This window comes from Festucalex cinctus, chromosome 13, assembly GCF_051991245.1.
Source record: "Festucalex cinctus isolate MCC-2025b chromosome 13, RoL_Fcin_1.0, whole genome shotgun sequence".
NCBI classification, from domain to species: domain Eukaryota; kingdom Metazoa; phylum Chordata; class Actinopteri; order Syngnathiformes; family Syngnathidae; genus Festucalex; species Festucalex cinctus.
Window position 1 is genome coordinate 7,951,390 of NC_135423.1, and position 12,963 is coordinate 7,964,352.

General features: G+C 37.3%; 1 protein-coding gene across 3 annotated transcripts; it reads left to right on the top strand.

Annotated features, from left to right (window-relative positions):
* The first annotated feature begins 336 nt into the window (after positions 1-336).
* On the top strand, positions 337-12,912 carry nmd3 (NMD3 ribosome export adaptor). Of its 3 annotated transcripts, none has more exons than XM_077540959.1 (17): positions 337-492; positions 578-713; positions 950-1,031; positions 1,663-1,797; positions 1,887-1,983; positions 2,119-2,199; positions 3,475-3,603; positions 4,486-4,576; positions 5,397-5,475; positions 6,179-6,275; positions 7,424-7,541; positions 9,899-10,044; positions 10,976-11,088; positions 11,165-11,237; positions 11,381-11,487; positions 11,605-11,675; positions 12,576-12,912. In XM_077540959.1, exons 3-17 carry the CDS (start codon positions 988-990, stop codon positions 12,704-12,706), a joined length of 1,512 nt encoding a protein of 503 aa, XP_077397085.1. In that variant the 5' UTR covers positions 337-492; positions 578-713; positions 950-987; the 3' UTR covers positions 12,707-12,912. The 3 variants fall into 3 exon arrangements, with proteins under 3 accessions (XP_077397085.1, XP_077397086.1, XP_077397084.1); XM_077540960.1 differs by having other exon boundaries at positions 967-1,031; XM_077540958.1 differs by having other exon boundaries at positions 338-492; positions 978-1,031.
* The last annotated feature ends 51 nt before the right edge of the window (positions 12,913-12,963 follow it).

Genomic DNA, 12,963 nt, shown 5'->3' on the forward strand with positions numbered 1-12,963 from the left:
AACAGTCAGGATTAAATAAGGATTTCAGATCATTATGAATATAGTGCTCTGTTTCATGGGGTAAACATAATTTAAAGAGGCTAAAATGGAAATTGAAATGTGAATTGTAAATATTTTCCTGTAAAAAGGAGTGGGTTCTCTCTGCTCATTTTCCTTCAAATTTTGTATTTTAAAGTAAATATATGCTTCTTGTTTATATCTAATGTAATAAGATAAATCGTTCTAACTTCTAACCCTAATCGTACTTTGAATGTAATTAACCAAATAAAAACATCAGAGTAATCCGCGCGCGCTGTGGTAAAAGTACACAATAACATTTAATAATATAAATGAAAAATATGAATATATTTTTGGACTGAAAAAATTAACAATTCACTATTTCGACCTACAGGTGCCTGAGTTTGGATATTTCCGATATTCTTGAAAGTATCCTCCTGACAGTTCAGCAGGTGATAGTAGTGGGTTTGACAGACTCCGCTTTGGAAATAGAAGGTATTTTTTCCCTTATATGATAGATATATGACACATATATATTTAACATCTGGCAAATAATCCATGCTCTTCTTCTGTTTGCTAGTTTTGCTCAGGCGCATGCAAGACGGCCTCCGGGTCTTCAAGCCTTGAGTGACGTCACGCAGCCTTTCTCCACGGACCTCGATGGAGAAAACGTGGAGCCTGAAACTGTGTACAAAATCTCATTTGTACTAACATTAGTAAGTATCTTCGCTCTTTTTTTACTAGAGTTTCGACTTTTGAAGTGTCGTGTGATATTATCTAATCGCTTTTTTTTCATGAATGTCTCTCCGGTTTACCAATCTAATCAAGAAGTCGAGCTTTAATGCTAATGCTAAGTGTTTTGACACTTCGAACACAGTTGCCTTGGTCTTATAGTTTTTTCACTCGTTTTAATCGCCCGAATATAATTGTCCACACATTCATGATTGTGCAGTCGTATTTATTTTATGGGCGTCTGCCAGCTTATCAAGAATGGAGTACATGCAGTCTGCTGCCACAAGCACCCAGGGAAATATGTAAGTAATCTACCTCTTGAACTATTGTTATTGTTGTCAGTCTAAGTGTTGGGCGATTTGGCTTTAAGACAAAAATGTCAGGGTTTCTTTAACAAAAATCCTTTTGTTCCCCCCCTTCTGGCGTTGCATTATTATTTTTTTCTCCCAGAGCAAACAAGCTTTGAAACATTATTTTTTAATTACCTTGCATCAATTTACACATAATGGCAGTAAATATTTTTTTTCCTTCACTAATAATGTGGTGGAAAAAAGAATTAAATATTGTGAACTCAAGTTAATTGGTGGATTAAATCAAAAAACAAACAAAAAGGGAATATACTAGTCTATGTACGTGACTTTATAGTCATATGGCTGGATTTTGCTTCATATAACTCCTATCCAAAAATGTAATATGATTCAGAATGTCATGTTTAGACTAGTGAAGTCACACATAACATATTATCGTCAAGAAATGTTTAAATTTGACATCCACTTTTTAAATAATGGGGAAATTGGTTACAGAACTGTCCAACAAAATGAGATTTTACAACAGTCCCAAGAATTATGTTCATTCGGAGGTTGAAAGCTAGCTATTGATTGACACACATTGATTTGCAGTAACGTTGTTCACGTCATATTCTATTTTTTCCAGCCTGTGCTGCACTTGTGGCGTCCCAATTCCTCCCAACCCGGCCAATATGTGTGTGGCTTGTCTGCGCACTCAGGTCGACATCTCTGAGGGAATTCCTAAGCAAGTCACGGTGCATTTCTGCAAGCAATGTGAACGGTTTGTTCTGTGACACTTTTGTTATCGCAATATCGATATATTGTCACACGCCTATTGCTGACTTGAGTGAATCCTCCTCTTCTATGCAGGTACTTGCAGCCTCCAGCCACATGGATGCATTGTGCTCTGGAATCCAGGGAGCTGCTCACCCTTTGTCTGAAAAAAATTAAAGGGTCTCTGACCAAAGTATGTGTTAACTTTACTGATATTTCCAATGACACATTGACAGCTATACATGGCAAATATGCATGTTAAGTGGGAGGGTTGGCGAAGAATGAGTTGTGCAGGTCATTTCATGCATGCATTCATATCTTCTTTTAGGTGCGTCTTATTGACGCGGGCTTCCTGTGGACAGAGCCTCACTCAAAAAGGATTAAGATGAAGCTTACCATACAGAAGGAGGTAATAATAAATTTATTTGGATGGCTCAATTATTTATTATTCTCATGTATTCTGTTCATGAACCTTATTAAGTTTTTACAAACTAAAAGGCAATGTATGAAAGATGTACTGGTACTTTAAACATGAAATCCCTGTGCGATATGACTAAATCATGCAAGCAACTGACATCCCAGGATCCCTTTGTGCTACAGTTTTTTTTTCAGCTCATTCTCTAAATTATGAAGGAGGAGTTATAGTGCTACAATGAATGGAAAATGAGGGGAAAATAGTCTTAGACCTAAGTGGATCAATTTTTAATTGTTCAAGTAAAAAGTTGTAATTTTCTAAGAATAAAGTCAAGAATGTCATGAGGAAAAGTTGCAATTTTATGGGGAAACGATCACAACTGCAGCACTTCAGTTGTACAATGGAAATAATTTTTGTTAGTTTGATTTCATTTTGAGTTTTGTTTTTTAAATTTAGTGAGTTTTAATTAGTTTTCACTGTCGTTCTGTTAGTTTTTATTGTTTTTTTTGTTAATAAATACTTAGTTTTAGTTTTGTTTTAGTTAGCTTCAGTATGTTTAAAAAAAAAAAAATATGTATTGCTTGTGCGCAATAAAAAACAAAAATAAAAAAAAAAACACCATGGTTGCGATGTCATGTGACGGTGCTTTTATATTGGCTGCTGCTAGATGACGTTGCTTCTGTGTGACACACTTTCAAACGTCTGGTTAATATCAGAATAAATCAACTTAAAATCATCCCCAAATGCTCTTGCAATGAATTCATTGTCAAAGACTAAAACGAAGAAACATTTTTGGCCATAATTATAGTTAGTTTTGTAAACATGTTTTAAAAAGCGTTTTTGTTTTATTTGGTTAACGAAATTGTTGAATTTTTGTTTTTTCCATTAGTTTTAGTTCACTAGAATAACTTTCGTTGTTACTTTATGAGAATTAAGTTAATATTACAAATAAAAGTTGTAATGATGAGGAAAAAATCCAACTATTACAAGATTGATAGTTTTGCAATAAAATTCACATTTCTGTGAATAAAGTCATTATTATACAAAAAAAAACAAAACAGTTGTAGTATTACAAGCGTAAATGCATACCGATGTTAAGATGAAGACTGTTTACATTTTTGCATCATTATCAAAAAATTTAAATAATAATTTCCCTTACTACACGGCATTGCGATTAGAAGAGGAAAACAAACGTTTGGCCCTGGTAGTGATGATTCCTGTGCTGTGTGCTGTTGGCGTAACCTGTCGTGGTCTGTTTGGCCTCCCAAGGTGATGAACGGCGCCATCCTGCAGCAGGTCTTTGTGGTGGAGTTTGTCATCCAGCCTCAAATGTGCGACGACTGCCACCGCGTGGAGGCCAAGGACTTCTGGAAGGCTGTGGTACAAGTTAGGCAGAAGGTAAGTGATTGTGGCTCGCAAGGATCGCCTTTACTCTGTCAAATGCGGACTTTTGCTCATGTTGGATCGGTAAAAGTTACATTAGTCATCATTACCCGGACCTCTTACCCTCTGTCTATATCAATTAAACAACTAGTCAAAAGGATAAGAGTATGTATTGGTTTTGTTAGACAAAGCATTTTACGAGAGTAGAAATATATGACAAATTAAAAAAAAAAAGTGTCACATTACAGTATATAAAGTATTAACAAGAAAAATAACATCACAGTAATTTTTATGCTAGAGCATACAGAAGGCTTTGATGCAGCCTCTCAACTGCAAAGAACGGTTGCAGAAATGGTAGTTTTTACACAAACGGCCAGCAAGTGGCAGCAGAGCAAAGGAGATCAACCAGGGCCATGTAGAAAAAAAGCTCAATTACTTACAATTTTGAATAGATTTGTCAAAACTGATGAAACTTAGCTCTCTTCTAATGCTAATTGCTGCAAAACGCAAAAAGATGGAAACATACTTTTTTCCCTGATGAATGAAGAGACTTTAATCTTTCTTTTGATAGGTTCCATGCATTTATAGCAATTGAACACAATATTCTGTGGGCCTTGCAAAATCAGTCAAAATCCAGTAAAACAGCCGGGAGCGAACGGGACTGCTTCTGTGAAAATGGCTGGGAGTGAAAGAGTTAAGATGAATAACCATCGTACTTGTCACAGATTTCAAATGTGTAGTAGGTGAAACTAGACGGACACAAAAATGTAATTATTGTTTTGGATTTCCACTGGAATGCATTCAAATAACGTGCTTTTCATCGATAAATGTTTTGGTACACACGTTCTATTTTGTCTGGCCTATTTTTGTTCAAAGAATGCTCTTTATTTCCAACAGACTCTTCACAAAAAGACATTTTACTATCTGGAGCAGCTCATCCTCAAGCACAAGCTCCACCAGAACGCCCTCAACATCAAAGAAATTCATGGTGTGTGTTTTTTTTTTTTTTTTTTTTTGTACATTTCCATTCTTCCTACTAAACACTGCATATTTATTAGCTAATGTGGTGATTTGTCAACGTACTCGTAGCACTAGTGATGCATGGGCTCCTTCTTGTGGTAAGAAAAAGAATCACTGAATTAATGTTTTTACTTAGCATTAAGTCACAGTGACTTCAACTTTTTTGTTGTCTTAATTCCTTTGAAGTACCATTAAGTGCTATTTAACTTAAATCCGACACATTCGCATTTCATCTTTTTTATTAAACTCTTTGCAAGCATTTTATTTACTTTTTGCGTGCAAAACATTTGAATGTATTTTTGAATTTGAATCACTTAAATACTGTTTTTATTTTCTCCTATTTAAGTTCAGCGTTGCAATGTTCAAAATGTGTAATGGTACAATGGCATACACAATAATATCACGTATACTTTTTAGGAATATAAACTGCCTTGTTTTTGACGATCACAACCTACCACTATGCTAATCTATGTCAATGTTGGTCATAGTGATGGACTGATGGTACTTGGGGAGCATTTTTTGAGGTGGTATTTGGAGTAGAAATTTGGATATAACTATGAAACTATGATGTGCACAATATAGCTGAAGGCTTCACGCAAGGAAACTGAATGTGCGATATTTCAAATATATCTATATTTATTTGTTATTATTTATTGTATATTATTAATTATAATTTTTATTATATTTATTCAAATATTTCAAAACTCCTTAGTGTTTGTTACGCCATTTGTTGTGTTGTGCATCCGCTGTGCAGCGGCCAGTTGATATTGTTGCTTGTTGTGTCTCAGAGGGCATCGATTTCTACTACGGCTCCAAGCAGCACGCTCAGAAGATGGTCGACTTCCTCCAGTGCACCGTGCCCTGCAGGTGAGTCATTTCAACAAAACAAGGAGGCGGGTCAACATTTCACTTATTTATGGGCCGCTTCAAGACGACTTGCGGCTGTGGAGACTAGAATTAGGGATGTAACGATATCCAAACATCACGATATGATATTATCACAATATGAAGCTCACGGTACGATAATTATCACGTTATTGTGGGGAGGTTGGCGATATATTAAAAAAAATAAAAATAAATCCCAATATTTTAAAAGAAAAAAATTTATACAAAAAAAACACAATATTGTGCTTTTGTACATTACAGTAATGCATATAAATCACCTACAATCTCTAATAAGACTTAAATATTGAGGCACTTACTTGCTAATACACGCACACATTGAGGGGAGTGTAGTTTTAATTTGTAATATCATTATTCACCACTAGATGACAGACATATCTTAGTTGTACTTATATTGGGTCTTATACTACCCAATACTACGTGAGTAGGCATACCAGTATATATAGTTTTTTTTTGTGTGAATATGGAATGACATTCAAGACAAACACAGTAAGTTGAGTCTTTTTTTTTTTTTTTTTCAAAATGAGTTTTGGAGTTTTTAATGTTGTTGTTGCTAGTAACAAAATGAAGATGATGAACCAATACGTAACTTGCAAGTTTTCTGAACCCGGCCAGTTTATGTCTGAATTTGGCCTCTAAAGCTCTTGTCTTTCCTCCAAATGTAAAGGTCAAAGGTCTCCCAGCGCCTCATCTCTCACGACATCCACTCAAACACGTACAACTACAAGAGCACGTACTCCATGGAGATCGTACCTGTTTGCAAGGTATACACGTTCGCCCGCACCGACATGATTTCGTCAAACTGACGTTGACAAAAAAATAAAATAAAATAATAATAATAATAATCTGATCCGTACAAATATATTATGAGAACATGGCAAGTGTGTTGAAATGTGCAAAGGGAATGCAAATAGCCATTCTTTTGAGGAATAAATGTGTCGCGAGTAGCACGCTAATTATCATTAGCGAGTTGGACTGGAGTAGATCATGAGAATTATTTGCTCATCTATAAAATGAAGCAGAAATCATTGTCAATCAAATCATTTTGAATCGAAAATCCATTCTGAACCGAATCGCAGACCCAAAAGTCAGAATTGAATCGTGAGACAGTCAAAGATTCCCACCCCTACTTTATATGTTATATAGCATCTTTCATACTTAAAAAGGGCAACACGAAGACTACAATGAATTATAGTTGATAGGGGTGTTAAAAAAAATCGATTCGGCGATATATCGCGATACTACATCGCGCGATTCTCGAATCGATTCAATAATCGGCAGAATCGATTTTTTTTTTTTTTTGATTTTTTTTTTTTTTAGGATTCACACCTTGAGCATGGAAGAATGTTATATGAACGGCACATTAAGCCTTAATATTTTTATTTTAATGCTGTTCAAACATGAAACAGATTACAACCTCTATAAGACTGAAATTTCAGATAAATAAATAATACATTTTCATATAAATCTTACACTCTACAAGCTTACTGATTAGTATTTTCTAAATATGAATGAAAAAAAATCGCAACAATCGACTTATAAATTCGTATCGGGATTAATCGGTATCGAATCGTGACCATTCGTATCGGGATTAATCGGTATCGAATCGAATCGTGACCTGTGAATCGTGATACGAATCGAATCGTCAGGTACTAGGCAATTCACACCCCTAATAGTTGACTATGGGTGGGAAAAACAAGCTCTAGCGAAGGGTGCGAGAGGGGAAGAAGCTGGAAAACTAATTAGTCCATTGCTTAAACATTGGCCTGACTGTTCCAATACTTTTGGCTGAGAGTCTACATACCAAGATAATTTCCATGTTTATTTTGAGAGCATTTAGATACACAGTCGTTTTCCATTCAACAATTTGGACAGTCGTCACTTTGTCAAGCGGCTTGTCTCCTGTTTCCAGGACAACGTCGTGTGCCTGTCGCCGCGACTGGCGCAGAGTCTGGGGAACATGGGTCAAGTGTGCGTGTGCATCCGTGTCACCAGCACCATACACCTCATCGACCCAAACACCCTGCAGAGTAAGTCCAGCCTATTTGCCATCTTACTTTTTTTTTTTTACTGTATCGGGCATTTTGGACAGTCACGTGATCATCGTGACGTATCGTGTGCGTAAAATACACATTCAATGACATGGCTGCCAGTGGCAACATTGGACTCACGAGGAATGATGACGGACATCAAAGGTTTACTTTTTTACTTTTCTTGGCTTTTTATTCAAAAGTCATGTACAGCCATGGAGTACACCGAAAGCCGGATAAAACTAGCAAATCCAGCCACCGGCGAATCGAAGTGGACGGTAAATATCCGAGTGACTTTCACTCTGCCAGGCTAAGCTACATGTTGTGTGCTAAGCACGCTTTAGCCCACATTAGGAGAGGCCACTCCCCACCGCCCCACCCCCACACGGAATGACATGAAACCGGACGTGTTGAGGACTTTACTCTCAACAGAATTGGCGCAGTATTTGGGATCGAAGACGAATTTTTCTTGCACATTGTGTCGGCAAATTCCCATTGAAATGAGCGAAGACGGCTTCTGGCTACGCACGGGATACGTCATCACGATCACGTGACCAGGAACATGGCGTCCCTCACCGTGCGTTCAAATTCGGACACTTAATCGGTTTAAAATAAAATTCAGGGAATAAGACGCCAGAGATATTTGCACTTTTATTCTTTGTACACAATGCCTAACCCAATAAAAAAAAAAAGGAAAATGCTTAATAAGTGTTGTATTTCTTTAAAATAACTAATTTTTCACACATTGGGAATAAATTGTGCTGTTGTGTAGTGTTATCTCATCTGTGGGTATGTGTTCCCACAACATTTGTCTGTGGATGTTCGTTATTTTAAGGAAAAACACTCCGGAAGTCGACGCTAACTTCCGGTTAGCGTTCGCTAACTCCCTGTTAGCGCTAGGCTAGCGAAGCATGTTTTGTATTTAAATATACAGTCAGTGGATGTAATTCTTAAGGTTGCGTATTTAGTTTTACAGTTAACGCCAACTGTGCTGTCATTAAACAACTTAAAGGACGCTTAAGGGCAACAGAACAACCAGAATAACATACACTGCACTGTTGCTAGTTGCTAATGCTACGCAAGCAAAACCGTGAATTCTGGGTACTTTCACAGCGTTGGAAACTTCACTTTTCTTCGATAACGTTTTAAGGGGAAAATGATCGACCATTTGGCCCAGTTAGCTGATTGTTTTGGCCCTTGACGATTAATCGGTCAGGCCCTACTTTTGTCCAGACTAGTGTGTGAGTGAAACAAATGCTTGCTAAGGATGCCATTCAGTCATCCAGCTGGCCACATGGCATCCACAAGCAATAACTTCCAGTCACGATACAGCGTGACGCGCACCGACCGGGGGGGGACGAGACTGCAAACATATTTGTTATGCAAGCCGTCATCGCTCGTTAGACGCAAAGGCGGCTCAGGGGGGAGCGCTGCTTAATCAGTGAAAGTATGGCGGCAATTAGCCGCCGTGTGTTTTTCCTTTTTCTTTCCGGTGTAATCTAGCGTGTTCCTCAGTGGAGTTTTGACATTTGGAAAGGCACATGCGCGTTATTAATTACTCTTCAAAGGCCGGGCCGTTTTTGTTACAGAATGCAAAAATTGGCCTCAAGGCTCATGTTTGTTTGTTTTTTGTCTTGTTAATTAACTACACATTTTTCCTTTTTTTCTGTGTAGATTTCCTTGTTTTTATCTTCTTTATTAAATTAATTGCTTTGATTTCCTATAGTAGTGCGATGTGAAAGAGTTGCAGACAGTTTAAAGTAGAAGTCAACCTTTAACATTTGTTGACAATAATATGTTACATGTGACCTCACTAGTTTAAACATGACATTCTGATTAATAATATATTTGTGGAATATGAGTTAAGCAGCAAAATCCAGCCGTTTTTATCCATCTCAGGGGGCGGCCATTTTGCCACTTGCTGTACACTGAAGATTGCATCACAGTTGCTCATGCAACAACCAATCAGAGTTCAGCTGTTTTCTGAAGCTGCGCTGTGATTGGTTGTTACCTGAGCACCTGTGATGTCATCTTCAGTCAAAGACAGCAAGTGGCATAATGGCCGCCTCCTAAGATGGATCAAAACAGCTGCATTTTGCTACTAACATAATATTAACCAGAATGCCATATTTAGACTAGTGGGGACGCATAAAACATATTATTGACACACACACACACAAAAAAACGGGGGGGTTGACTTCCCCTTTAGGGAACTTAACGGCTTCACGACTGTTTTCTTTCTTTTATGTAATGTCGTAATGAAACGGGCGAATCCACATAATTGGAGCCTCCCTGATTTGTCGCGTTAGCATTCATGACTAATGATATAATAAATCCTCATCATCTCTCGCTCACAGTTGCCGAGGTTGACGGTAGCACATACTGGCGCCATCCCTTCAACAGCCTGTGTAACCCACGGCAACTGGAGGAGTTTATCGTTATGGATATTGACGTCATCCGAGAGCAGAAGCCGGCTGCTGGAGCTGGCACCAGGTCCAATAAGGTGAGCGGGCATCGTTGTGTTTGTATATGGCTGCACAACAGAGTGCATTAGTGGGAGAACGGGGGTGGGGGGTGGTGGGGAGGGGGGGTTTATTTGCTATTCTCTTGGAAGCAAAATCAATCGAGAGCCATTCCATTAGTCGTGAACGTGCATGTGGGATTGAAGCCAGCATGATAGAAGTGTTTTGCTATTGATTGCACAGCGAATAATCAGGTTTGCTGTGACAAAGCTCCCCGAATGCTGCATTGTTGTTGTTGTTGTTATTATTATTATTATTATTATTATTATTATTATTGATGCTCCCGTCACAGTAAATTGGAGCAAAGAAAAGCATCTCGCCATCAAAGTTTTTTGTAGATATTTATATATATATGTGTGTGTATATATATATATATATATATATATATATATATATATATATATATAACATGTCCCTAAGGAAATGACATTTTTATGATGTAATGAAAGAATTATTATTATTTTTTTATGCAGCAAAAATAAGCAAACTCCATATAATCTTATTTCATTAATTGTAATTACATCTCGATAATGTTCAACTATTGGATGGCCGTGCACATTTTAGTTAGCGGCCAATATTGCGATATCGATATTTTTTCGATATATTGTACTTGGTACATTTTTAATTATTTATATAGCAGTGATTATTTCGTTTAGTTTTTTGATTTTCCTATATTTAAGTGTTTGTTGGAAGTATATATTCCACTAAATATACTATTTAAGGACAAAACCTTTTTCTTTTCTTTTTTTTTTATAAACACAAAGACATGCTATGCTAATGTATTATAATGTTGGTCATAATTGCATAAATATGTGAGATTTCTTTTTCGGTGGTGCTTGGTGTAAGAACTTTTGAAAAGCACTATTTGATTGGTCATGTGACATTGTCAGTTCCCCCTGTGATTGGTTCCAGCACACCTTGGCTGAGTTGTGGGTACAGAAGACTTCGGAGATGGATACCTGTCGGCAGTACCACTGCCGCACATTCCTGGGCCACCTGCTCAACATTGGAGACCTGGTTATGGGGTAAGTAAGTGTTGACTGTCGACTGCTGTAAGTTGCCAATCAATTTGAGGAAGATGATCGTTTTGTTTTCCGACAGGTACGACTTTGCCAATTCCAACGTCAACGACGAGTTCTTGAATAAGATGAACCCTCATCATGTACCCGATGTGGTAGGACTTGCATTGAAATGCTGCCAGCATTTTTTTTATTTTTTTATTTTACTGCATACTGCCCTCTTGTGCAGAAACTCAGTATTGAAGCGCTGCATAACATTTTGCTTTCCATCGTGAAAATATCAACTGCACTCTTGAAGGTGCTGATCAAGAAGAGCTTCGACCGCAGTCGCAGAGTGAGACGCCGAAACTGGAAACTTCAGGAGATGGCCAAAGACAGAGAGGACATGGATACAGATGATGAGAGGTATCTTTTTTTTTTTCTTTTTTTTTTTTTTTTCTTTTTTTTTTAAGCTCTAAACGTAACATGTTGCTGCCTGCCTGGTAACACTGGATATTCCCCTCTTTTAATTTGTGTCCTCAGACAATTCCAGGACTTCCTGGAGGACCTGGAGGAGGATGAGGCTCTGAGGAAGAATGTTAACATCTACAGAGGTGAGCAGCTGGACACCGGAGGCGTTAATCATAAATAGGTTTTATTTATAATGCACTTTACATTCATAAAATAAATCTCAAAGTGCAGGCAAAAATAAAAGCAATGGCAAGCACACAGTAAAATAAAAAAGAAATATAAAAAAAGAAAAAGAAAATCAGAGTAAAAAAAAATAATAATTGCACTTTTGCAAAAATTTCAAAAATTATCATGGCTTGGCTTATTATAATATCATTGAAAATATACCTACAGAAACATATGTTACTAAGTGTAGTTGATGCAGGTTGGCTTGGCTACCGGTAGGAAAAATTACTGTTTTTCTCTGGAACTTTTTTATATTTACTTCTCCCAATACCACCATAATGGCTAACATTGAAAAAGTAGTAGTCTTAAGGCTTTATTAAAAAAAAAAAATTCAGAAGATATATTTCTTAAAAGTACTCTATATTCAATTTGATTGTAATCCACTGTCAATTTATTCAGTTTAAGCATTAATTAACACCACTTAAATATGTGGAAAAGAAGGGCAATTCAAAGAGTCATTCTATTAGATTTTACATAAATTAAATGCAAATTGGACTAAGTAAATGTTTACAAACTCATACTCCTCACTCGTCATCCACTTGTGCATCAGGTAAAAGTGTCCCTTAGCAACGTATGATGGAACAAAAATTATGTTACCCCTTTTTAAATTCAAATGAGATTATCTGAATATGACTGATTTAATTAACATTGTTTAAATAAAATAATGACTGTATTTATTGTTCTTTTCCGACTAAATCCAAACTATGAAACGAAGCAATTAAATAAATGAGCGTTGCCTTTGACGGCAGCAACAGAGCCGACCGACTGCTTGTCGTCGTCGTCGTCGTCATCGTCCAACTTGAATATTCTTTTTTCAGATGCTTCCAAGATCCCGGTGGAGAGCGACACGGATGACGACGGCGCGCCCTGTATCTCCCTGGCAGAAATGCTGGAGGAGCTCAGCCTCTCAGACGCCACAGGGGGGGAGGGGGCCGACATGATTGAGTAAAGGAGACGAAGAGTCACCTTCTCATTTCGACTAACTAGCAGATTCTGAAACGCATGAAGTCCTTTATGATGCGGTGACTGAGCTCATCAGAGCTTCTGTCTGCACTGCAACTAAGTTTATCATCATCAAAAAAATCATGGCATATTGGAAGTAAGACTGTCACCGCTTAATTTGTCAAAAATAAATTTGTATCCTGATGCAAACGATTTTGGACTGCCTTGTTTGAAACGTCCACAAGAGAGCGCTGTAGCATTAAA

Coding starts and splice junctions, on each gene's coding strand:
- nmd3 (XM_077540959.1), top strand. CDS start 988: ATGGAGTACATGCAGTCTGCTGCCACAAGCACCCAGGGAAATAT. Junction 1,032..1,662: donor ACAAGCACCCAGGGAAATAT/GTAAGTAATCTA, acceptor TATTTTTTCCAG/CCTGTGCTGCACTTGTGGCG. Junction 2,200..3,474: donor AGCTTACCATACAGAAGGAG/GTAATAATAAAT, acceptor TGGCCTCCCAAG/GTGATGAACGGCGCCATCCT.